The following is a 23,163-nucleotide window of genomic DNA, read 5'->3' on the forward strand; positions in this document are numbered from 1 at the left end:
CATAACGAGTTTTTAATTTAGCATGTGACAAAAGAGAATTGTTTTAATCTAAAGAAAAACATAAGCCTTCTGTTGGAGATCAAAATCACCAAATCTCTCCCAGATGAACAGGAAGGGTATGAAGCATTTTTTATGAGAATTAACTTAAGCTTCCCGACATGTGTATAGAGACGGGACAAGTACAATACAAACCTGTGAGGTGTGCTAAGCAACTATGTACGAGTACCACAAGCACTTACCTCTGCAAATATAAACCCCTCTGTGGGCTTTCCCTTTGCACAGCAGAGGGTGTCGTTTCTCCACCTCGCTGGGCAGGAGGAGGTCCGGCTTCTCTTTATGGTACAAACCTGTACAGATCCATGGTATTGTCCTATGATTTACAAATACATTTCTTTCTCTGTGGTGATGTTATATTTGTAACAACTGTCATGTTTCGTTTTATTCAAGTAATTTAGTAAAAGGGGGTAAATACAGAACTACATGTTATTTATGAGTGTTTTTCCTCCAAACGGGTCCGGTATGTATATATCATATGTATTTCTTAGACTTTAGAAAGTTTGTGCCTCACCACAGAAGTTCCTTAAGGGGAAGCAGGTGTCGTTTAAGTTGATCCATAATCAAATTAGTCTTACAAAGGTGAGAGTGACAAATATTTGAATGGATACAGTTGTATTAATCAATGGAATTGAAGAAATATTAATAATATTTCTTCAATGTATTAATAACAACCGCCAGGTGTTTATTTCTAGTTATTTGTTTGATTTTACTTTGAATGTTGATGTTATATCACATAGCTTATCTGCTCTCCATCTGTGAGTTATTCTGATGTTTTCTTTTGACTTTTGATGTTCACAATGTGAAAAATGAGATTCACACCCACGAGGCCCCCCCACAGGCCACGAGGGAGACGGTTTTTGAACATTCCTCAATAATCATCATAAGTTTGCTTCTTTTCAGTACGGACACACGCTAGAAAATAAATGACCATGAAATGATTGGCACTTGATCTGACGAGGAAAACATGAACTCGACGTGTGTCCAGGAGGTCATTTCTCCCTGTTGTCTCGTCCGAAGGTCAATAAACACAGTTGTGCAACTGCTGAAGAGAGTCCTCGCGCACAAGAACATGGACATGGCCACAGTGAATGCTCTTCCTTATGAGGATTTTGTGAATCTTTTGGGCAACGTGGTTGAGAAATGTCCCATTATAACAGCTGCAGTGTGGTCAGGACGTCCCTTTTTGAACTTTGCTGCCTTGGAGGCTGCGATCAGTGAATTCATCGACGCTCTCCCAGAATCAGGTAAGAACTACATTTATTTTTGTCTTTGGGAATTTAAAATATAATTTACTCCCACGGCCAAGGGCACCGATTAGACATCTCAAAGGCATTAATAAGGCATCACATGTGTTCGTGAGCAGGCAAGGAGGGGGTCCTCAGGTGCCACCCCGACCTCGCGGGAAGGGACCTCCGGGGCGGCACCTTGACCCGGGAATCGCGCGAGGAACAGACGGGAGCCGGGATGGACGCGTTGACCTCGGCGGAAGCCTCGCGCGTGACCCGGCTCAACGAGGAGTACAAGGAGCGTTTCGGCTTCCCGTTTGTCATCTGCGCCCGGCTCAGCGACAAGGTCACCGTTTTACGGCAACTGTCCGAGCGCCGCCGGAACGAGCGCGCGGTGGAGAGGGCGCGCGCAGTCGAGGAGGTGAAGAAGATATGTCGCCTCCGGCTGCAGGCTCTCGTGCGCGACGACGCTCAGAACAAGTTATAGAACCGTGAATGCTGCAGTTTTATCTGGGATTTAGAGGATGTAGAGACCGCCATTGTTGCACCGCAGGCTGCGGGGATTGTTGCTTTATTCCGAACAAGGTGTCATTCATGCGTCGCACTGTACAGTGAATTCTTCAAACAATAAAATATGTTTACAATTAAACCTCAACAATATACGCGTTATTTACAAGTGTACATATGGAAAATACAATCATACATACGCATAAATACATCCTTAATCTTAGATTAGAGTGTGCACCCAACCATGATTTGGTTTTTGCAACCGAACTATATCGGTGCTTCTAAATGGGGGGCTTGTTGGTCCTTAAGGTTGTCTCAGCATGCCGTCATGGTGCCCAGGACCTCGCAGCCGGGGCATGAGGAGGATACGTCCCTTAAGTCCAGACCGACAGTGGTATCCAACGAGAGGGCCGCAGTGGTCCTTGAGAAAGTTCAACGGGGTCCATGAGAATGAGAACTTCATTTAAATAACTATATATGGTCTCCCTTCTCGGCCTAATCGAGGTCGTATAGGATTAATCTCATAGACGTTTCTTTCTATTTGAACCCCTCCCCCATGCATTAAGGTTTGAACCCGGTGCGGGCCTATGCGGCCTCTCTGCACCCGGGGGAGGACAGGGGGTGTCCGTGGAGCGGGGAAACAGGAGGCGAGGCGGTGTGGGGTCCGTTCGTGGAGGTGACCCCTCCCGCGGCCTCCCCCTGGTCCCCGGAGGTGATGGAGGAGTCCTGGTCGGGTTCCGACCCCCGCACCTTCCTCCGGTCTTCCTCCTTCTTCCACTTCATGCGCCGGTTCTGGAACCAGATCTTGATGTGGCGCTCGGTGAGGCTCAGGGTCAGCGCCAGCTCCACGCGCCGCGGCCTCGAGATGTAGCGGTTGAACAGGAACTCCTTCTCCAACTCCAGCAGCTGCGCGCGCGTGTACGCCGTCCTCGTGCGCTTGTTTTCCTCGGATTCCGCCATCACGTACGGCCCTGGTCGCAAATAGAGATTCACTCAGTGGTTTAGATCCAAGGGCTTTAAACTGTGATCAACCCCCGGATTCCAGTAGTACCAACGCTTAACTAAGTGATCATTTGTATTTTTACGAATTTTATTTTTTACAAGTTTATTTTTTGAGAATAGCGTTTCATTAGTGCGCACTTGATGTGCACACATGTTGACCCTATAATGAAAGACCGATTCGAAAAGAGAGAGATCCTCTCCCCGTCATCGCTATCAAACTTCTGAACTGTATTTATTAAAATGCATATAAAAGGTCGATTTTGTTTGGACTAAATCTCAAGCAATATCTTTACAAATCATTAATGATCATAAAGGGAGAATGTTATGGTTTTACTGCAAATGACTGTAGTTTATTAGAAGGGCATGGGTTAGATTTTGACCTCTCCAGCAGACACCCACAGAAACCACCGAGCATGTTTGCCTTCTGGTAGTAAAATAAACATTTACTCTCTCTTAATGTTAGAAGGAATTCACAATTACTTGAGATTTGGTTAAAAAAATAGCATTTTCTTTTACTTAAAATGGAAGTGGATCAACAGTTGATAAAGGGTGAAGCATGTTTTTTCAAGTCTTAGTGGTGTGATTCTGTTAAAACGTTCAGGTCGGTGTGCAGTCGCCCTTACTATTGAAATGTGATTTTCCCAGCTTTGTACATGCGGTGAATATTATTTAAAATATATCAAGTCATCAGCGATTACAAATATTGGTCCATTTTATCTCACTGAGACTTTTGCTATTAACTCTTTACGATCAGTAAGATACAAGGTTTGTTTTAGGTTATTTAGTTTCAAGCTTTAATTCAACACATTTTTCTACACAAGCTTTTAACGCTATGCTTATTAATAAAGGCAAGTTACCTGTGGTGACATTATAAAAGCCTGCAAATTATACAAAAAAATACCTGCAGTTTCTCCTTCGTTTTGAAATGAAACTCTTCATAATGTAACTTTGTCAGATTTAAAACTTACTTATAATGTAATTATTCTGTTGTTGTTTTTTAAATACTGACATGTCGTTGACATATGACACTATAATTACAAAGAAAAACAATCGTCTCACAGGAGAGGACTTTGTAAATCAATTATATAAATCTCTTAATGTTACATCAAACACGAGAACCAGCATATACGTATTTCAAATGGGCTAAAATCTTTCTCTGATTGGAGAAAAGTCTGAACTATACATACATTTTAACTATAGAGAACTTTTGTGGTTTGAAACATTTTGCACGCTCATGAAAAAAAACGATTCAAGTGTTTTGGCCTATAATTAAAGCAAATTCTCTAATCAAAATTCCTCCCAATAAACACGTAACATTAAACACGAGAGCATAATTTACCTTTGTTCATATTTTCACGTCAAAACCAATCAAACCCAATTACGGTATAGATTGGGTTGTTTTACCTGCCTAATACAATATAGGGAGATTTGTAAATATGTTTGTGTGTAGGCAAACCCCACTTTTTGTGACGATAAGACCTGATAAAAGCGAGCGGACCTTCCGGGCCTTTTACAAATTGACTGACAAGGTAAACTGAAACACCCAAGATCATATTGTTGGGAGCATGATGTCATTATAGGCCCTCAGAAAGCCTCAGATGAAACACACTCGTTAGTGCTATATGCCTACAGAGCAGTGCTGTAAACCAAACACCCCCAATTTAAAATACGCCGATAAGTGGTTATAGATATTGTCACCAAATCAAACAGAATCATCTCTCAATTCAGTGATTCTCTTTGTAATTATGCTATCAAACAGATGACATGTAAGCCTATTGGTGTGTGGCGGGTTGGCAGATTTACCTGACCACTGTCCCTTCCAGGTGTGCGAGTGAGACTTTGTGGTTTTCATCCAGGGGAAAGGAAGGTGGTACCTGCCCTGCTCCCCCGGCTCTCCGTAGTCCGCAGCGGGCGGGAGAGGCTCCTGCTGCAGCCCTTGCGGGTGGTAGAGCTGGGGCAGATCCTCCCGCATGGGTAGACCGTAAGAGGGGGCGATGTGGGGAAGGCTGGCCTGCTCCAAGGCTCCCACGGACGGCGTCGTGTAGACCGAGTGGACCTGCCTGCTCATGTAGAGGCAGGGCGGAGGGCTGTGGCTGTAGTCCTCCACCTGAGATCTCTGGTAGGCGCACGAGTCCTTAAAAACCCGAGATGGGTAATAGTGATCTTCCCGATTCATGGCTTCCGAGGACCCGCACATGTACCGTATACCTGCATGCGCCTTTCCTCGGCGTGGACATATACTGCTCTACGTGTCTCTGGCGCAACTGCGGGGCCCTCGCGGCTCCTACCCAGGTGTGTCACTTTGGCACCATGTGACCGCGCAGCACCAAAGCCATTGGTTTCACTGTTTGCAGACCTGTAGCCCTTTAGTTCCAGGATATTCTGCAGCGTGTGGGATTGTTCGGTGAATTGAACAGAACGGCCGTCAGCGCGTAAATCAATGCCGCTCTGTAAATACCACGACGTTTACCTGGCACCCACCTGTGTTTGCCCCCCCCCCCCCCCCCCCCCCCCCCCCCCGACTGCAGCGACAGACACCGAACAGGTGGATCTCTGCCTCGGTAAGAAATGCTTAAAAGTTCTCGATGGTGCAGCGCGCGCGACAGAAAGGGGGTTTCTTCTTGTTGGACACGATTGTCTTCACGCAATATTTCAATCAACGAATTTATATGGATATCTCTCTCGCGTGCACTCCTATAAATCGATACGTATGGGCGCAAACAAGGGTTGACCCGCCAGATAAGACACCTGCACGGAGAGACAGTTGTCTTGGAAACTCGGATGAGAAGCTCAAACAACCACAAGTCTGTTTCCGCAACCGTTTTCTTTTTTTTCTTCTTCTTAGACTTAGACTTTTAAAATCACCCATTACACTTCTGCAAATGCATCATTTAACACAATTTAGCGAACGTGGGCGCGCGGTCCCCTCGCGAGGAGCCCTCGGCGATGGCAAACACTGAGCCGCCGACGGTCGCTGCACTCTCCCCGTGTTTGCTGGCCATTAGCCTTTAGCGGGCGCGCGCTCGCCCCATTAAACAGCAGCTCTCGTGGTTAACCAATTACGGTTGGAGTGAGCAGAAGAGAACTCAACAAACCGGCGTGCGCGCGAGGCGCGTCCCCAAAATCCCCCAGGAGATGCGCGTTTATGCAACAAGTTGCGCCATTGCCGTTCGATCAGAGTGATTAAGCGGATTTGTATTTAGTGTAAATTGTAGGCCTATTCTATTCCCTGATGGCGGGTATCAATAGTCAATTTGCACAGAGTTCTTCAAAAGCAATTATGGCACTTTCAACAGTATCTTAATGGGGCACTCTGCGGTGCAATAAAGTTCAAGTAAGCCCATTCTGTAGAAATCACCCCGTGCGCCGCGGCTTAATGGTGTTTATATTTGATTGTTCTTTGAAAAGAGGAAGGAAACAGTTAACCCAAGCTATGCTCCACTAGAGTGGAGATGGGCAACGGGATTTATGGAGCGCGAGGGGCTCCAAACGCGTCTGACTTTCCAGACTCCGAATTTGGCATAATGGCTACAGCGAGGAGACATGCATTTTAGGTTTAGTATATAATATCCAAGGGTCCTCGCAACCACAGAGATTGACAGTGTGGGTGTGGAACAATAAAAGATTGTATACAGACATGGAGACCGGCCAAATGGATGAGAAAGATATGAAAAGCAACACTTTCAACGCTTGAGCACATTTCCATCTGTCGTCCTGAAAAGCTTGTGACCCCACAAAAACACACTTGGAAATATGAAGATGAGTTTTAGTCTATAGATTATCATTGTACATTATTATTAAAGCCTTATTGCTATTAATTCATACTCTAAAATCAGTACTTGGAGGACACATGTAGGAGTGTCAGGATGTTTTCTCCTTGGACAAACAGTTTAGTTTCCGATAGCCGGTAGGCCGATATACATGTCCCAAAAAGTTGGACACGCGATCAAATGTGCTTACCCAGTGGCGACAGCAGCACGGCTTATGTAAACATTATGACGGGTGAATAAGGACAGAAGAATGGTATTGACTAATAATGGATATCATTTGAATCAAATCTTGTTCACTGTAGGTGAAACAGAATTACACAGAGCGTGAGTCATGTGTGTGGGGAGGGAACGGAACGTTAGCTAAAAAAAACTTCTCCTGATTACCTGGGCTTAAACGGCAACTTGGTAGTTTATTCACTACAATACAAGTGAAGAATCAGAAAAGAGAAAGAAAGGAATCTTGGCTACTGGCTTTATGAGCAATTTAATAAAAACAAATAAACCTCGTCAACGTTGGTGTATAAATATCTATCTATAATCTATCATCAGAAATAAAATCTTCAACGTCTTCTCAGCCCGGTGCACAGAACTACTCTCTTGGTCGGCTGGTGAGGTGTGGTCCACAGGAGCGTCCACCTAAGTGCGGCCTGTACAGGGAGCGGCAATCTGTAAAGTCAGTGTTCCCTTCCCTGAACAGAAGTCTTCATTCATGAAGTCCGCCTTTGGCTCTGTCCCGGCCATCTTTTCCATGTCTCCCGTCTCTGCTGTCTGCATGTCTGCAACTCCTCTCTTTGTCTCTCTCCGGCTTCTTATCTTTGTTATTGCAGCTGTCCTCGCGGCGGTGTTTACGGTCCGCCTGGTCTCCTTTACCTCTGGGATCTCGGGGAGGTGTTCTGCTGCGGTTGCGGCTTCTGTCCGGGGAGTCGCTCCTCAGGCGCCCTCTCGCGGTGGAGTTTCCGTCTCTGGACTCAGCAGTGTGCTGCTGCAGGCCGGTGGAGCGCAGGGTGTTGAGGAGGAAGCGCTTGTTGGTGCTCCGCAGGGGACACTTCAACCTGGTGGAGGAAGGAACAGAAACCTTTAGTCTTGGACATTTTGATGCAATCATTGGCCTGTGAGACATTTTCGTTTTTAAAAAAGCCCATGCTGATGTAAATAACAAGATATATTAACATCATTGCTGGAGTTCACCATCATCTCTAAAGAGACTGGTTTCCAGTACCATCGTATCATTGGAACGAAGTGTGACACAAACTAAAGTTAGAGACATAATCCTCTGGGTGACCAGAACGTTCTACTTGTTCATATTGCAAGAATACATTTGGGATTGTTTTCATACAAGTGTGTGTATGTGATGACTAGAGATTTGTGTGACTGAATGATGATGTTAATATGAAATTGTTTCTGTTTTTTGTAAAAAAAAAAAAAAGGAATTGATCCCAAGAACACGTCTTAAATAAACTAACAATAAAGAATCCATTTAATTTGGTAACAATTTTTAGAAAGAATTATGTGGACATTTTGGTGGGTGAGCAATACATGAATAAAATACTACTCAATATAATCATGTCCATTTTACTGATCCGGAAGAATATGGTAAATAAATATGATTTTTCCAAAAAGATATGCAATCTTTCTTGGAGAAATATTTTATTTTTGTTTTTATTGTTGAGTCTTATTGTGAGTGTGCATCACAATCCCTGTAGCGTGATAAACAAACGTGCACGTGGCCTGGCCGTACATAAACAAACTACCCAAGACTATCGCACTATAATGCACTTTGTCTTGACTATAAACACGACAAAGTGAGTCGGTCTTAAACGTAAAGTCTTTAAAAACACCCCAGTGTTTTACAGCCAGGCAGAGAAGAAGCAGTCATGGGTCCACAAGTGACAGATGTGTGCAGGCTGACGCAGATGTGTCAAACACAGTGCTCACCATCCTGCAGGGCCCATGGTCTCTGCTCTCACTCGAGCCCTGTCGGTCTCCTTTAGGAGCTCCTCTACTGCACGCCTGCACAAACACACCAGGGCACGAGGGTCACGTGAAGGAGAGGAACACGGGGAGACGTTGAGGATAAAGATAGCACGACACCTCAAGGGGGAACCAAGGGGAGGATAATTCAATTAAGTGGGAGAAAACAGAGATGCGGGGAGCAGAGGAGACAGTGAGTCGTTTAGTGAATGGACGAGGGACGGCGAGCAGTGTCCTCCTTTGACCCGAGTTGCTGAATCAGCGGAGGCGTCGGCAGAGGAGACTCACTCATTTAGCCGACCTTTCACCCCACGCACAGCACACGCAGTTAATGGAAACTGTATTAGCGGGAGGATTTTCTCACACAGGATAACACACTCGTCTTAGAACACGATGAATACAACAGCTGTCAAACGAAAACACCCCTGCTCTACGGTGGAGGGCTGTTAAGGTTTTAGGCTGAAAACTAGCGTTAGCTTGAAGCGTAAGTAGCTGTAACGGGGAAACTGAGCACACGCAGTAAAACAGTTTTATACTTCTCCAGTTCATTTTCCTCCGCCATCGCTTCGTAGTCAAATGTACGTGTGAGTGAGGTAAATTCTACTGAAATCGGTAATTGAACGTTAATTGCCGTTAGCGAACATCTTTTTTATGTTTACTTCTGCCGCGGTCCTTCTACCAAGGACCCTGTGGTTTAAGCTGTCCTTACCGATGCCTGGTCACTTATAAAAATGTTTGTTACAAATCTTTGAACAACTAAATTAGTTTATGTGGAGTAAAAGTAGTTGAAACGCTAACAAACTGCCAACTTATTTGCGCATTTCAAATGAAACAGGTAACTGAATAGTGATGGGAGAGGCATTCAAGCAGCAACCCCGTGCTACTATGAACTACAAAATTAAAGTCCAATTTCTTAAATGAGTTTCAATGTGTTTAAAATGAGTACTTGTTTGAAAATAAAACTATAAAAATGTGAGTTTCTGTTGATTTCTTTTATTTGACAATGAAAATGAGTTTTATTGTACAAAGCAATAGTACACAATTGATTATTTCATTAAAATGTAAAAACCCTATAAAATAGGTGTTTTAATAAGTGTTGAACTGACCCTCAAACTAAAAAAAAACACGTATCTTGACTGTTTTTGGCAGTCCAGTACAACCCTTAATATTAAAACAGAATCTCAATTAAACTAACAACATGATCTGCAATAATACATTGATTTAAAAGAAGCAAAATGTGCCGGGCTAACTCATATTTAGGAAACACTACGACTATAAACTGCACAGTAGAAAATCCTTTTGCATGAAACAATACTCCCAATCTAACTCCACAATACCGTAGAAGAGATGAAATCCCTCTGTGGGGATTACTTTTGAGCAGGCTATTTCGAAGCCACCTCTAATGCTGCTCTGACTTGACGGTGTCAAGCACCGCCCAGCTGCTTCGACAGACAGTAGTGGGCGGGGCCAGTGCCGCCAAAGGCACGGGGGCGTTTTTGTGCGGGTTTTGCGGAACGGGCCGTTGCGGTGAATGCGTGATTGAGGTCCCGCAGCAAATATTTGTTCCCCTTTCCGGGGCCGGAGTGCGCGGCGCGGAGGAGCAGCCGGAGCAGGTAATATCACATCTGCTCATATTGAGCGGCTGCATGCACGGTGTCAGCGTGTGGCTTGCCTCTCGTTGATATTGCCATTGTCGCCTCATCTGTCCTAGCTTCTGTGCTGGTGGAGGGTGTGATGGAGACAGACAGATGGGAACAATGATGACAAAAAATGCACTTGTCTAATCAAATGTGACGTTTAGCGAATGGATCACGACACCCGGTGCGTTACCCAACTAAATCAGGACAATGAGATGGGAATTATCAATTACATCAGTGTCAGTTTTTGTTGTTAGCATTGCATGCCTGACTGTTATGAGAAAAAAACCCTGAATATTGCAACCGGCCTTTTGTCGGAAGTCTGATTTTGTTTTGAGATAAGAGACGAAGAGATGGAGGTTTACATGAATGTAAGCCGACATGACCTGAGATTTTAAATCTCTGACCTAAACGTCATTTCATCTTATCTAAAAATGTAATTCCTGCAGGCGAGGTTGTTCATAGCTTGTCCCAGTGTTGTTAGATTAGATTGTCATCCCTGAAAAATGAAAAAATGAGCAAACAGGTGCAGGGCCAGGACTGTCATTTATTAATATAGACAGCAGTAGTGCAACGACAATAACAGCATGGCCTTCGACTCCCACGCACACACAGTAGGACTGAGGGGAGAGATAAGCATTTGCTATGACTCGCGTAAAAGAATCTGTTGCTACAGTCCAGCTATGTTTAAAATAGATTTAAGTGCTTTTCGTGGCCGGGGCTCCAAACTGCTGCCACAGTGAAAACCTGAAGACTTTACTTATTGATAAAGACCATTCGCAGGATGCCCTAAAAAGCTCTTGTGCACGTGCATACGTTCTCTCTTTTGCAGACTTATACTTGCGTGTCTACAAGTGTGTGTGTGCGTGTGTGTGAGTGAGTGTGTGTGATGTGGTGATGTCACAGCTTTGTTATAGGAACAGAGAAGCCTTGTGTCCTTATGATTAATTCATGTCCAGCTGCGGGATGGAGACAGAAGCGGCCAGTCACACACAGACAGGAGCACGTACTTAAAGGAGGCTGAAATAAGTAACTACCGGTTCGGTAGCCAAGGAGACCGTTGAGACAGGTTGTCACAGACATGGGTAGCTAAGGAGACGAGACCAACCAGTTAAAAAAACAAAGCGGCTCTGATCTGATCATCGTCTCGGCTGTTTGATAAGCTTTCAGGCTGTACCAGGGAGGAGCAGAGCATCCTGCAGAGAGAAATGCATCTGTTGTGTGGCTCCTCTTATGCGTCCCTCTTCGGCTACACTCTGAATGTCAAGCCCCACTGAACAGAACAGGCTCCGGGTCGTCATGGAGACAAGAGCAGACCCCCGCTGGAACAGAGGCAGGTAGTCACTATTCTGTGGCTCGGCTGGCCCCGCTGTGAGTCGAGGCACGCCCTCTGCTGTCCACTGATTGCATCAGGCCCACGGGAGAGGGGGGGCGGGGGGGCGTGTGTGAAATGCTGTGGAAATGATCAGTGCACACAGTGCATTAGCTCTGGAGACGCACTCCCCTCACGCAGCGCTGTATTTTGAGACTTTGCTTCAGGCATGTTCTCTTTTCTGTTGTGAAGTGAAAGACAAGAGTGCATCCACTGCACTACACGGCCTGGACCCAAAAATATCCAGTTTGCTGTGGGGAATCTGTGAAGAATCTTTGTTTTTATCTCTTTCGTGGGTCTAACTGCTTTTTAGAGCTTCAGATTTCTATTTTTTTTTTCTCTTCTCTTTTCACATTGTTACACCCCATTAATCTCTCTTGTACCTCTTTTTATTTTTTCCTTGCTCTGCCTCTGCTCCTTTTTAACCCTGGCCGGCACTATTTTGCTGTCACTTTCCCAGTCCCAATAACTCTGATCTGTGTCCTCTCTCTGCCTCAATCCCAGATAATTCCCTCTATGTGGAATTGGAAGATTGCAACAGTCGAGAGCAAAAAAGAGATTATACTGCCAGATTAGTGGACAGGAGCAGCAATAGATAATCTCAGCACACTCACTGTGACACACACACACACACACACACACACACACACACACAGTGCGACTCTCAATCTCATGCAGACACGTGGATCCACGTGCACAAAGCATTTGCCACGCGAATAAATGCACAAGCACATAATCAGACACTTGTTGTTTGTCTGAAACAGCTGTTTAAATCTCTTTCCCTGCCCTCTGACCTGCAGGGTGATGAGCCATCAGCCACTGGGGGGCATCTGTCCTCTCTGCAGCTTCCGCATCCTGTGAAGCTTATGGGATAGAGGTGCACGTGCCCCCTTCCCAAACACTGCAGCCTGGAGTCATCCGTGCCAAAGCCGAGCGGCGTCGGGGGACCAGAGATGGGCAGCCCGGGCAGCGAGGTGGGTCTAACCGGGCCGGGGGAGCCGGCCTCGGAGGCTCTGTGTCCCGAGTGTGGCCAGATCCACCGCAGCTGGGAGAACCACCTCTTCAACTACCGCCTGGAGGTGGACGACGACCTGGTGTGCCACATCTGCCTGCAGCCGCTGGTGCAGCCGCTGGACACGCCGTGCGGACACACCTTCTGCGCCCGCTGCCTGCGCAGCTTCCTCCAGGAGAGGGACTTCTGCCCGCTGGACAGGACGCGGCTGCAGATGCAGGCGTGCCGCAGATCCAGCATACTGGTGCACAAGCTGCTGGACAAGCTGTCCGTGTCCTGCCCTTTGACCCCCGTCTGCTCTCTTAGCATGCCAAGATGCGACCTGGAGGCGCACCTCAAACACAGGTAATGAAGCCTGTATACACACATAAAAGGGTTGTGCTTTGATGTGTGCAAACACACAGACACACACAGACACACACAGATCAAATGCTGTATGCGATTTAACCAGCCTTAAGTGTGTTGTAACTTTGTTACAGCTGCATTTGAATCCATCAGCCACCTGTGTTAAAGATGTTAAAGGAGAAGTGCTCATTTGCTGGTTTACTTTGTCTTCTGTGCAAGTAACCTTCGTACTTTTGGGTATTGAGTTGTTGATTGTAGTAATCAAGCCGTTTCAAGTCGTCACTTTGCGCCCTACAGGAATTCTTTTGACTGAACCAACAGAATCAATGTAGAAAGTACTCAACAACTAAATTAATAACAAAGACAGCACTCGTCACCTTTATACAACACTCACTTTTGCTGGTAACCTTTGGAGACTTCACAGTTCTTAGTCGCGAGCGGTAAGGACCCTTGAGGTTTTCACACTCCTTGGACCAGGTGTTGTGGGACCCTGCGGGGATTACTGGGCTGTAGGTCATGTGACGGGGGATTAGTGGTTCCCTACTGCAGTCATGGGTTGACGGTCCAGAAGCTCCATATTCTCATTCTGCAATCATGCTGAGCAACTTCAACACCAGAGACCTTTTCAACCATTTCTTCTGCGAGACAGCCAAGGGCAACCCCGGCCTGTGGTGAGTGGGACCCGGCGGGGTGCGAGTCTGCAAACCTTCCTCCCACCGGTCTCCTCTACCTCTCCTTTCGCGTGCCGCTCTTTAACTTGATTTTTGTTCTCTCTTTCCTGCTTGCGTCTTCGCCCCGATGGTCCGTGTCTATTTGTGTATCGTTGTTGAAGGGAGCGCCAGTTGGGCTGTTTTTTGCTGTTGATGGAAGTCGTGTCTAAATATATGTAGGAATGTTTGAAGTTTCAGCCCAGAGAATTCACTTTTTCCTCTGGTCGAAAGAGGGGGGGGGGGGTTGACAGTGGGCTTTAAAGGATGATATATCACCTGAGCCCAGTTACAACCTTTTTTATAGTTTGCAAAACGTCTGATATCATCAGTGTTATTGATTTTTCAACTTCTATTTGGTCTTTTGTTTTAAAGCTGTAATAAGGATACATCTTATAATACTTCTTCACTGGATATCAGGTGATTGTCTAACACCTTAAGTTAAGTCAATAAGATTTCCGTTAATAAGCTCACACTAACAAGCTATTGCTAGCAAGGTGTTAAAAGCTTTTTTGAGTCAGCTGTTGTTAACAAGCAACCCCGGCTAAATACTTATTATTCATTATTTTATCTTCATGTCTGACCTTTACTGAAAGTAACAACTCCAGCAAACAGTAAATAGTAAAAAATGTCATAGTCAAGTAGAGAAGACATCGTTTAAAGTCAGTGAACTGACTCGGCTGATAACATATAGCGAGTTAATCAGCAATATTTGGTGTGTCTAAATTTAGCCAAAGTTAATTAACATCAGACACTGTAAGCCACAGGTCACTGCAGGCCGCTGAGCCTTGGGCAGCTAAATCCAATCTATCTAAGAGACAGTGGAATGTTTTACTGTTTACTAATGTAACGTTTTGTTTTAAATGTTTAATTTCATCCATGAAAGAAAGGGTCAAAGGTAGAAGTAAAATAAAAAATTAAGAAATATAAAAAAATGATGAGTGTAAAATTGAATTAGAGGCCACATATCATTACTGGTTATTGATGTGTGTGATGTGTCTGTCTGTGTTTATTTTTAATTGTCTTACAGTGAAGATCTGTTTCAAGAGTTTCATTGAATGAAATGTTAAAGGGGCTGAAGTTCTTGTAATTTAACTATAAGTCATTAACCAATTAATTAAGTCATATACAAATTAATGTATGTAGCTTATGCTGGTTTTTGCTTCTCAATTGGGAATTCACCCTTAAATTGCCCTCTGACCTCCACTCAGGAGAGCACACACAAAGAGAGACCCTCCCTGATCAGAACCAGTTGCGCCACGTCGAGTCAACTGATGCTGAGCCTGATTTTCTTTACACGTCAGATGGACTAACAAACTGACGCCTGTTGCTTGGTGAAAGGTGTCCCGGGACGAGGTGTCAGCAGACCAACATGGAAGGCCTGCGCTGTGAGAGCGGGGACGAGCGAGCGATGGTGACCAGCCCCCCCAGGTCGCCCCGCTCCCCACAGACACGGCTGAGGGGCCGCACGCCCTCCCCTCCCCCGCCCGGGCCCACTAACACCCGCGGCAACGGGCCCGCGTGGACGGCCGACGTGGGCCTCGACAACCCCGCCTTTGAGGAGAGCACGGAGGAAGAAGGTGAGCGGATCCGCCGGCCTTCGTCGATGTAGATTCTTGGTGCGGTTCCCAGATGAGAAACCGAACAAATGGCACCCTCTGTCCTCAGGCGTGGTAGGGTTGGAGTGCGTGGTGCCCAGGGTGAAGCGGCCCCTCAGCAACCCCTGCATCCACCTCCTCCGCTCCGTCAGCTCCACCTCCTCCGGCTGGGACTGCCCCGAGTCTCCGCCTCTCTCGGCGGAAGAGGGTACGACATCAATTCCTTCGTTTATCTTCCCCGCCCCGAGTATTACAGATGGGAGATGCGTGCACGCATCTCATCGGGAAAATGTGTTTTGGTCAGATCTGGATGTGCAGCTGTGTAACGTGATCCGTTTGTCCACGAAGGCTGTGTGAAGTTGCCCTCGCTTCCCGAAGGAGAGATAACGACCATAGAGGTGCACCGGGCGAACCCGTATGTCGAGCTGGGCATCAGCGTCGTCGGTGGAAACGAGACGCCTCTCATCAACGTTGTGATTCAGGAAGTGTACAGAGACGGGGTGATTGCACGAGACGGGAGGCTGCTGGCCGGGGATCAGATACTCCAGGTAACAGCCAACGCTTCTTTGCGCCTCTTTAGGGCTTCGTTTGAATTATTAGTGGCTGTTATCACTCATTTGGTTAGCTCGAGCTGTCATGGCAGACAGTAATAGATCGTTTTGTATAATATAAATGGTAATTTACTAAATTTTTATGTATTTTAATCAAATTTTTACTTTACCTTGCAAGATATCTGTGTCTTAAATCAACTGCTATCATTATTTGACCTATACGACTCAAAGTTACTCTAATCAACATTTTAATTGGTAATGAGTCACATGACAACCTGTTTGTGAGCGGGGTTACTCGTAAAGGTGAAAACACGGAAACGGGGTCATCCATCGCTGCTCTTCCTCTCAAGTCTGAGGAGCATTTTAGCATCTTCAGCTCATTGTTTTGGTCGTAAAGGCCCACAGCGTTAATGTTTTGTTTCACTCTCACCACTTTCATCAACCTTATTCTCAGTCGCAGCAGAAAGCTGTTTTCAGGAAGGCAGACAATCAAAGGCTGCCTGGTGAAGATAGTGGAGCATTTAGCAACTAAAGAACCAAATATTTTTCTCAAAACACAATCTGTGAGTGAATATTGCACTCACATTCGTAAGACGACTTTAAATGAATGACCCCAAAAATCATTTAACGCACGCTCCGACATTGAATCCTTTCGTCCCGACTCGCCTCCCTCCCAAGGTGAACAACGTGGACATCAGTAATGTCCCCCACAGCTTGGCCCGCTCCACGCTGGCCCGCCCCTGCACCACTTTGCAGCTGACCGTGCTCCGGGAGCGCCGCTGCTCCTCCCGGGCACCTCCCTCCTCCTCCTCCTCCTCCTCCACCCCGGCCGTGCCCCACGCGCCGTGCTCCACCCCCGAGGGCGCCCCGTCCAGCCCGGCCACCCTGAGAATCACCCTGCACAAGAGGGACACGGCGGAGCAGCTGGGCATTAAGCTGGTGAGGCGGACGGACGAGTCCGGGGTGTTCGTGTTGGATCTGTTGGAGGGAGGCCTGGCGGCGAAGGACGGCAAGCTGAGGAGCAACGACCGCGTGCTGGCGGTCAACGACCAGGACCTACGCCACGGCACCCCTGAGCAGGCAGCACAGATCATACAGGTGGGGGCTTCATTTGTTCATGGAGGTTTCTTTATGGTTTTATTGTGAGTGAGGAGAAAAGGTCCCTAAAAGACTCTCGTCCTCCCAGGCGAGTGGCGAGCGAGTCCACCTGCTGATTGGCCGACCCACCAAACCAACTCCTCCTCCGCCGCCGCCGAAATCAAGCTCCACCAGAGACCTCTACTGCCTTGATCACTTCCTGCCTAACCACAGCGCCACCCCGAGCCCTGTGCCAACACACCCCTCCCGCACCAGCACCCACAGAGTGAGCCAAAAATGACACAACGCACAAAAAGTACGCATTTCCCATGCGAGTGACTGAAACTGTGTGTGTGTTGCCTCTGCGTGGTTATACCCAGGACCTTTCCCAGTGTGTGACCTGTAAAGAGAAACACATCACTGTGAAGAAGGAGCCCCTGGAATCTCTAGGCATGACCGTGGCGGGAGGGCGGGGCAGCAAGAGCGGCGAGCTGCCCATCTTCGTGACGAGCGTCCAGCCACACGGCTGCCTGTCGAGGGACGGCCGAATCAAACGAGGTGAGCCGCTGCCCGCGAAGACGGGGGGGCGACGTCGGATCCACAAAAAAAACACACTGCAGCGGAAACCCCAGCGTTCCCTCCCTCTCCTCTCTCGCACAGGCGACGTCCTGCTGAGCATCAACGGGCAGGACCTGACGTACCTGAGCCACGGCGAGGCGGTGGGCACCCTGAAGGCCAGCGCCGCCTCGCCCTCGGTGCAGCTGCGGGTGCTGGAGGTCAGCATGGTGGAGGAGCCCGACCGCGACGAGCTGCTGCCTCACACGCACGACCGCGACTTTGACGCCAACTGGTCCCCGTCGTGGGTCATGTGGCTGGGCCTCCCCAGGTGAGCTCATTAGGTCATTAAGATTTTGTTTTAAAACAGGTGGAACTACCCGACCTGCAGATATCTGCCACGTCCTGCAATTGATTTTAAGAGTCAGATAGTCAGACATTTATTGGAGATGAAGCAGCAGCTGGGCTCCGTGAAGGACACAGAGCATCTGTACAATCAGTTGTCTCTGCTCCTGCAGCTACCTTCACAGTAGTCATGAGATTGTTCTGCGGAGGAGCCACCCGGGCAGCTGGGGCTTCAGCATCGTTGGGGGTTACGAGGAAAGTCACGGCAACCAGGCGTTCTTTATCAAGACCATCGTCCTTGGCACACCTGCATACTACGACGGCCGCCTCAAGTGAGTCATCCCTTGTTCCTCACGTGGGGCTTCTTTTAGCAGGGACATGGGGGTTGGATCAGCAAGGCAGTAATACTGTAACCTCCCATCGGTGATTAATGAGGGTGGCGTGACGATAGGCGTGGCCTAAGTTTATTACATGAACAAATTAAAACATGTTACTTTTTTTTTTTAACTGTGTTAAATATTTTAGAACATTACTCTTTAAATGAAACACCTGCATGTTAATCACTCATTTTGTTTTATTTGATTATGAAATGATTAATCCGAGACCTTGGATCCACATTTATGGTACTTGCTAGGCATAGCCTTTTTGCTCTCATCAGGTATTTTATCTGCCTAATGCAAACAAATACCAATTGTTGGACATACAATAGGAATATAACAAGGATGAATGCAATTTTTGTCTTAGCTTAAATACAAGCGGTTTTGCATTTCAAAGGTAGCAGTAGAGGAGACTTGGTGACTCCAAGTGGCACAAATACGCAACAAGACCATTACCGTCTGAAATAATTAACAAGTCTATTGATATTTTACATTTTTCGTGCTGCCAAAACATCCCACCAAAGCCAAAAATAAATTAACCCCACTAATGAGTATTAGGAGCCAAAGCCACATAATCCTCCGTGCATCTATGTCTTAGTTTTTATTAGACTGAGGACTGGGAGCAAGCATCGCAAAGTAATGAAAAGAGCACTCATGCATTTCATTATTTCCAGTATCCATTTATATGGTTTATCCAGTTAAGTTGTTTAAATGTCAAATATATTCAGAGAAAACAAAAAGATTCCCAGACAAAATACTGGAAAAGAAATGTAATTCTAATAAATATTTGACTTGACACACTGACTTGTGTCCCTCTAGGTGCGGCGATATGATCATGGCAGTCAACAGCCTGTCGACAGCGGGAATGAGCCACTCGGCGCTGGTGCCCATGCTGAAGGAGCAGCGCAGCCGGGTGGCGCTCACCGTGGTCTCCTGGCCCGGCAGCCTGGTGTAGCCGGGCCGCGCACGCCGTCCTCCCAGAACGTTCTACATATCGGGAACGACCTTGGCCAAAGTGAACTGGTACACGCTGCTGTACATTGCTCCATAAAACAGGCTTAATCCAGGACCAAAAGCATTGAGAACTGTGGTAAACCCAGCAGGACCAAGCCCGTCCCGTCCCTGTGGGAACTAATCCACATCGTGGCACGACGCTCGACGGACTGCACTCAAAAACACACTGCCGTGGTCATGTGGTCGTCACTCGCGCAGGGAGAAACTGTACTGCAGGCGTGAACAGGCGATCCGTGCCGGCGGTTGTGGAACGCAGGGCTGTATTCAGCTGGATGAGTCGCTGCAGGCAGGAGATGGAATATTAAACTAAATTAAATTAAGGAGAACGTGATCCTCGGTCATCTAGGATAACGACCCGTAATCACCCTGGATTTTCTGTAACATCAGCGCCGTATCCAGCTGAATAAGCCCTCCGGCCGTATTAGAAACCTGCCACACCCTGTGGGCTTAACTGCCCCGAAGGCCTCATCACCACGACAACCAGCTGTCCCATCAGCTGGAGTTTTATACATGTGTGTGTGAATGTGTATTCTGATTGTTTAATAAACATTTCCTTCCAAGGATTGACGGCTCCACAGCGTGCTTTTACACACATTGGTCGGCGCAATTGTCAGTGAACATGAAAGACTGCTGGTATAGTGCTTCATTAACAAGGCTTTATTTGCCGAAACCAAAGTATATTAAACTGAAAATATGGGATTTGTATCACCATTAGTTAACTCATTCAAGCAGTTATTCATACAATGCGGGCCTCGAGATTAGTCACCCTTTAAAGTTGCATTGTGCAGCTTCTCAGCAAGCTTGTTGGCCTCTGCTTGGTTGGCCTGTCTGACCTGCACGGCCTTAACCCAGGTCTTCTTTTTAGGAACTTTCTGCAAGGGGGATAAAAATACATGAAGGACCAGAGCGAGGGAAGGACAAATTTACAGTTTAAACCGTTTTAAAAGAAAAATCATTAAAAAAAAAAAAAAAAAAAAAAAAAAGAAGGACATCACCTTGAGTTTTTTCTTTGTCACGTCATGCACCACTCCATGTCGCCACAGGCTCTCCTGAATAATAATAATGAGACCAGTTAGTTAGTGTTTCACTGCAAGTCTGTGCTGCTAAAACATTTGGTTACCTTTCCTTTGTAAAACAAAAAAGGGCCCTATTTCAGGGTCAAAATCATTGCTGGAATTAAAATTAAGCCAAACGACTAAATGTATTCGCCTGCTGCGGTGTTAGGGCTGCAGTACAGAGTCATAGGAGCACGTTGAATGCCTCTGACAATTGAAAGATAAGCCATCGCCGTGAACGTACCCCACCAGTTTGCCTTATCAAAGAAGGCAAAGTTTACCTTCATGGCGAAGCTCTTGCCGCAGCCGGCATACACACAGCTAAAGGGCTTCTTGCCCTCATGGTCTCCCAGTACGTGACTCTCCAAGTTGAAGGGACGCGTGAACCTTTTCCCACAACCCTCCTTTGGGCACAGCAGCTGCTGCTGCGGCTTCTCCCCAGCGTGGACACGCAGCCCATGCTGGTGCAGGAACCATGCGTTGTTAAACAGCTTCTTACACTCGCCACACTGCACCTTGACTGTGGGGGGGATTAAGCTTTTGTATTACAGCAGCTCAACACATCATTTGAAAAAAAAAAAAAAAGGTATGCAACGAACAACCCTTTACACCTGGGTACCTTTGTGTTCTTTCCTGTGCTGCAGATATTCTGTCCAAGTATTTCCCTGGAAAGGACAGGCTTCCTGCTCACACTGGTAACCTGCAACAGAGTTTTGTGAAACACTTGCCAGTGAAAACAAAAAAGGGAATAAAATGCTTCTAGTCATCAACCAACCTCTATGTACTTTCTCATGACGCTTTAGTTTTCCATGGGTGGGAAGTGCCTTTGTGCAGCCGCTGATGGTACAACTATCGAAAGATGAATATGATTTGACTCAAGTGGACCGAGAACAGAAACTTCAGTTATTTCTGCTTTGGACGCGTAGTCACTCACGGAAATGGAAGAATCTGCAAGTGCTCACACTTGTGGGCTTTGAGTTGGTTCCGCTTGTTGAAACCTTTTCCACAGCCCTGATGGTCACACTGAAAGAACAAAAGCAAGCCAATGCTTCACGGAAAATCACAAGAGAAACCGAAAATCACAGGAGGGGTCTTGTACCGGATATTGTTTCTCCTGTTGCTGGTGAGCTCGAGCCACGTGGTTCTTCATGCTGCCGTTTGTGACAAAGACCCTGGAGCATCCGTCAGCCGGACACCTGGAGGACCAGAGCAGGTTAACGTTCAATAAAACCCAGAGGTTACACTTTACACGCTGAATGTAGAAGCTTACTTGTGCGTTTTCTCCCCACTGTGATGGAGCTCATGTTTGGTGAGTTGATAGCGAGTGCAAAAGCTCTGGTCGCAGTTCTCGCAGGAGAACGGCTTCTGAAGTCAGGGAAACATTGGACTCAGTGCCACCAACGTTAACTGGGCAACGAAACACATGAGCTGCCATGACGGATCCACTTGGCCTTTCTCACGGCATGTGCTCACTTACCAATCCTGTGTGTTTGCAAAGATGTGCTTCCAACTTCCAGGACTTACTAAATGCAGCTTTACAATCAGAAAAAGAGCAAATGTACATTTTGGGACTTTGCAACCTCTCCCCCATATTCAATCAGATATGGCAGACGTGTCGTCGTCACAGACAAAGCGGTTTACAGGGGCGGGACACCTACTGTCCTACAACTAGTGGAGCACCTGTGGTTGATTTATCTTATTGGACTGTACCATTTAGAGCAGGAGAGGGGTGTCCTGCTTTACTGAAACAAAAAAATATGCGGTGGATTTGAGATGTAATGATCTCTACAAATTGTTACGCAAAAAGAATAAAAGAGTTTACGCAACATTAATGCTAAGGTTCAGGAGCTACGTGCACTCAGCAATGCAGGATTGTAACACGGATTATGCAACAGGTTAGCTGCTATCAATTCAGGCCTCTACGTTTAATAGTGATCTCACAGATACTCAGACATTATAAACTTCCAAGACTCCTCCACATTGATTGATTCAGGCTTTAAAAATGTCACCTGGGCTCCTTGCAGTAGGATATGCGTCCCTATCTGCCGATCTGCTGTGTGTGTGTGTGCACGGTGCACAGGCAGGGACAGCGGCGACGGTCTGTCTCCATTAATCACACACACACACAGACTTTACTGCTTTAATCTCAATCTTATCAACGCTCCAGTATTGTTTTCTGATAGGTGTATTTTATCGTTGTCAGAAAATAGTCTTCATTGAAATTCTTGGTAACCCACAACTGTGAAGCTTAATCAACCTTTCTCAGCTGGGAGAGCGACACTGCTTGAAAGAAGAAATTGCTCATTTTATCTTTTGGAAATGGAAAATTCAATTCACCATCGCTAAAGTATTTACGCCAATTGGACATTCTGCTACAGTTTTACTGTATGACCTGTAGCTAATGTTCAAATATTTATATTTCGGAACATTTCGCTGCATGACACATTATTATGTAACTCGGCTTTTAATATTTTAACTAAAGGGGTTACAAGAGTTTGTGATCACGAAAGATCAAACGTTTAGACTGACTAACGGAAGTCAACGGTAGAGTAATAAAAACAGCAAAGGGGCTGATTTATACAGAAATATCTCTGTAAGTTAACTTACATTAGCTAAAATTAGCCACCATAGGCCAATGGTTATGTACTAAACCTATACGAATAAGGCAAGTGACTTGAAGCAAACCATGTAACTTTGTTACTGATCACATGTTAAAACATTGTCTAACAGTAAACACAACCATATGAAAGCAATTAAACCAAACAGCAATTTCTACTTAAAGTTTTCGAATATTAGCTTACAGTTAGCCGCTCTACGCTAGCCAACTTGTCACACCAGACCAAATACGCCTATAGCAGCAAAAACATAGGTTAATTTAATTGAGCAATAGCGCTTATCTTTCTTTCTTTCTTTATGAATGAAACATTTCATTTAATGTAGCTATATTTCTTTAAAATAAGAAGACTAAGTAAAAATTGTATTTTT

At 46.2% G+C, this 23,163-nt stretch overlaps 5 protein-coding genes across 8 annotated transcripts; 2 read left to right on the forward strand and 3 right to left on the reverse strand.

The window, feature by feature from the left end:
- Window positions 1-1,079: 1,079 nt before the first annotated feature.
- Window positions 1,080-1,932, forward strand: urad (ureidoimidazoline (2-oxo-4-hydroxy-4-carboxy-5-) decarboxylase). The gene is made up of 2 exons (XM_040167624.2): window positions 1,080-1,301; window positions 1,421-1,932. The coding sequence occupies exons 1-2, from the start codon at window positions 1,127-1,129 to the stop codon at window positions 1,768-1,770; spliced, it is 525 nt and encodes a 174-aa protein (XP_040023558.2). The 5' UTR covers window positions 1,080-1,126; the 3' UTR covers window positions 1,771-1,932.
- Window positions 1,418-6,807, reverse strand: pdx1 (pancreatic and duodenal homeobox 1). The gene is made up of 2 exons (XM_040167623.2): window positions 4,596-6,807; window positions 1,418-2,761 (listed from the first exon to the last, which is right to left on the reverse strand). The coding sequence occupies exons 1-2, from the start codon at window positions 4,987-4,989 to the stop codon at window positions 2,376-2,378; spliced, it is 780 nt and encodes a 259-aa protein (XP_040023557.2). The 5' UTR covers window positions 4,990-6,807; the 3' UTR covers window positions 1,418-2,375.
- A 145-nt stretch (window positions 6,808-6,952) lies between these two features.
- Window positions 6,953-9,253, reverse strand: LOC120811887 (uncharacterized). Its single transcript, XM_040167625.2, has 3 exons — window positions 9,070-9,253; window positions 8,498-8,572; window positions 6,953-7,614 (listed from the first exon to the last, which is right to left on the reverse strand). The coding sequence occupies exons 1-3, from the start codon at window positions 9,093-9,095 to the stop codon at window positions 7,266-7,268; spliced, it is 450 nt and encodes a 149-aa protein (XP_040023559.1). The 5' UTR covers window positions 9,096-9,253; the 3' UTR covers window positions 6,953-7,265.
- A 733-nt stretch (window positions 9,254-9,986) lies between these two features.
- On the forward strand, window positions 9,987-19,686 carry lnx2a (ligand of numb-protein X 2a). Of its 4 annotated transcripts, none has more exons than XM_040167683.2 (11): window positions 9,987-10,146; window positions 12,343-12,899; window positions 14,948-15,186; window positions 15,275-15,412; window positions 15,553-15,752; window positions 16,434-16,853; window positions 16,942-17,118; window positions 17,213-17,390; window positions 17,493-17,718; window positions 17,906-18,064; window positions 18,929-19,686. In XM_040167683.2, exons 2-11 carry the CDS (start codon window positions 12,496-12,498, stop codon window positions 19,062-19,064), a joined length of 2,277 nt encoding a protein of 758 aa, XP_040023617.2. In that variant the 5' UTR covers window positions 9,987-10,146; window positions 12,343-12,495; the 3' UTR covers window positions 19,065-19,686. The 4 variants fall into 4 exon arrangements, with proteins under 4 accessions (XP_040023617.2, XP_040023618.2, XP_040023619.2 ...); XM_040167684.2 differs by having other exon boundaries at window positions 10,006-10,146; window positions 12,343-13,570; XM_040167685.2 differs by lacking the exon at window positions 9,987-10,146 and having other exon boundaries at window positions 12,765-12,899; window positions 14,911-15,186.
- A 73-nt stretch (window positions 19,687-19,759) lies between these two features.
- Window positions 19,760-21,860, reverse strand: gtf3ab (general transcription factor IIIA, b). The gene is made up of 9 exons (XM_040167695.2): window positions 21,656-21,860; window positions 21,449-21,543; window positions 21,278-21,374; window positions 21,113-21,201; window positions 20,954-21,027; window positions 20,798-20,878; window positions 20,460-20,698; window positions 20,119-20,172; window positions 19,760-19,995 (listed from the first exon to the last, which is right to left on the reverse strand). The coding sequence occupies exons 1-9, from the start codon at window positions 21,767-21,769 to the stop codon at window positions 19,882-19,884; spliced, it is 957 nt and encodes a 318-aa protein (XP_040023629.2). The 5' UTR covers window positions 21,770-21,860; the 3' UTR covers window positions 19,760-19,881.
- Window positions 21,861-23,163: the final 1,303 nt, after the last annotated feature.

The sequence above is a fragment of the Gasterosteus aculeatus genome, chromosome 21 (genome assembly GCF_964276395.1).
Source record: "Gasterosteus aculeatus chromosome 21, fGasAcu3.hap1.1, whole genome shotgun sequence".
Lineage (NCBI taxonomy): Eukaryota > Metazoa > Chordata > Actinopteri > Perciformes > Gasterosteidae > Gasterosteus > Gasterosteus aculeatus.

Coding starts and splice junctions, on each gene's coding strand:
- urad (XM_040167624.2), top strand. CDS start 1,127: ATGGACATGGCCACAGTGAATGCTCTTCCTTATGAGGATTTTGTGAAT. Junction 1,302..1,420: donor CGACGCTCTCCCAGAATCAG/GTAAGAACTACA, acceptor GTTCGTGAGCAG/GCAAGGAGGGGGTCCTCAGG.
- gtf3ab (XM_040167695.2), bottom strand. CDS start 21,769: ATGGGGGAGAGGTTGCAAAGTCCCAAAATGTACATTTGCTCTTTTTCT. Junction 21,202..21,277: donor AACAGGAGAAACAATATCCG/GTACAAGACCCC, acceptor TTGTTCTTTCAG/TGTGACCATCAGGGCTGTGG. Junction 20,699..20,797: donor GCACAGGAAAGAACACAAAG/GTACCCAGGTGT, acceptor TCCCCCCCACAG/TCAAGGTGCAGTGTGGCGAG.
- lnx2a (XM_040167683.2), top strand. CDS start 12,496: ATGGGCAGCCCGGGCAGCGAGGTGGGTCTAACCGGGCCGGGGGAGCCG. Junction 12,900..14,947: donor GAGGCGCACCTCAAACACAG/GTAATGAAGCCT, acceptor GCTTGGTGAAAG/GTGTCCCGGGACGAGGTGTC. Junction 16,854..16,941: donor AGGCAGCACAGATCATACAG/GTGGGGGCTTCA, acceptor TCGTCCTCCCAG/GCGAGTGGCGAGCGAGTCCA.
- pdx1 (XM_040167623.2), bottom strand. CDS start 4,989: ATGTGCGGGTCCTCGGAAGCCATGAATCGGGAAGATCACTATTACCCA. Junction 2,762..4,595: donor CTGGAAGGGACAGTGGTCAG/GTAAATCTGCCA, acceptor ATTTGCGACCAG/GGCCGTACGTGATGGCGGAA.
- LOC120811887 (XM_040167625.2), bottom strand. CDS start 9,095: ATGGCGGAGGAAAATGAACTGGAGAA. Junction 8,573..9,069: donor GAGGAAAATGAACTGGAGAA/GTATAAAACTGT, acceptor GTGTTTGTGCAG/GCGTGCAGTAGAGGAGCTCC. Junction 7,615..8,497: donor ACCATGGGCCCTGCAGGATG/GTGAGCACTGTG, acceptor TTCCTCCACCAG/GTTGAAGTGTCCCCTGCGGA.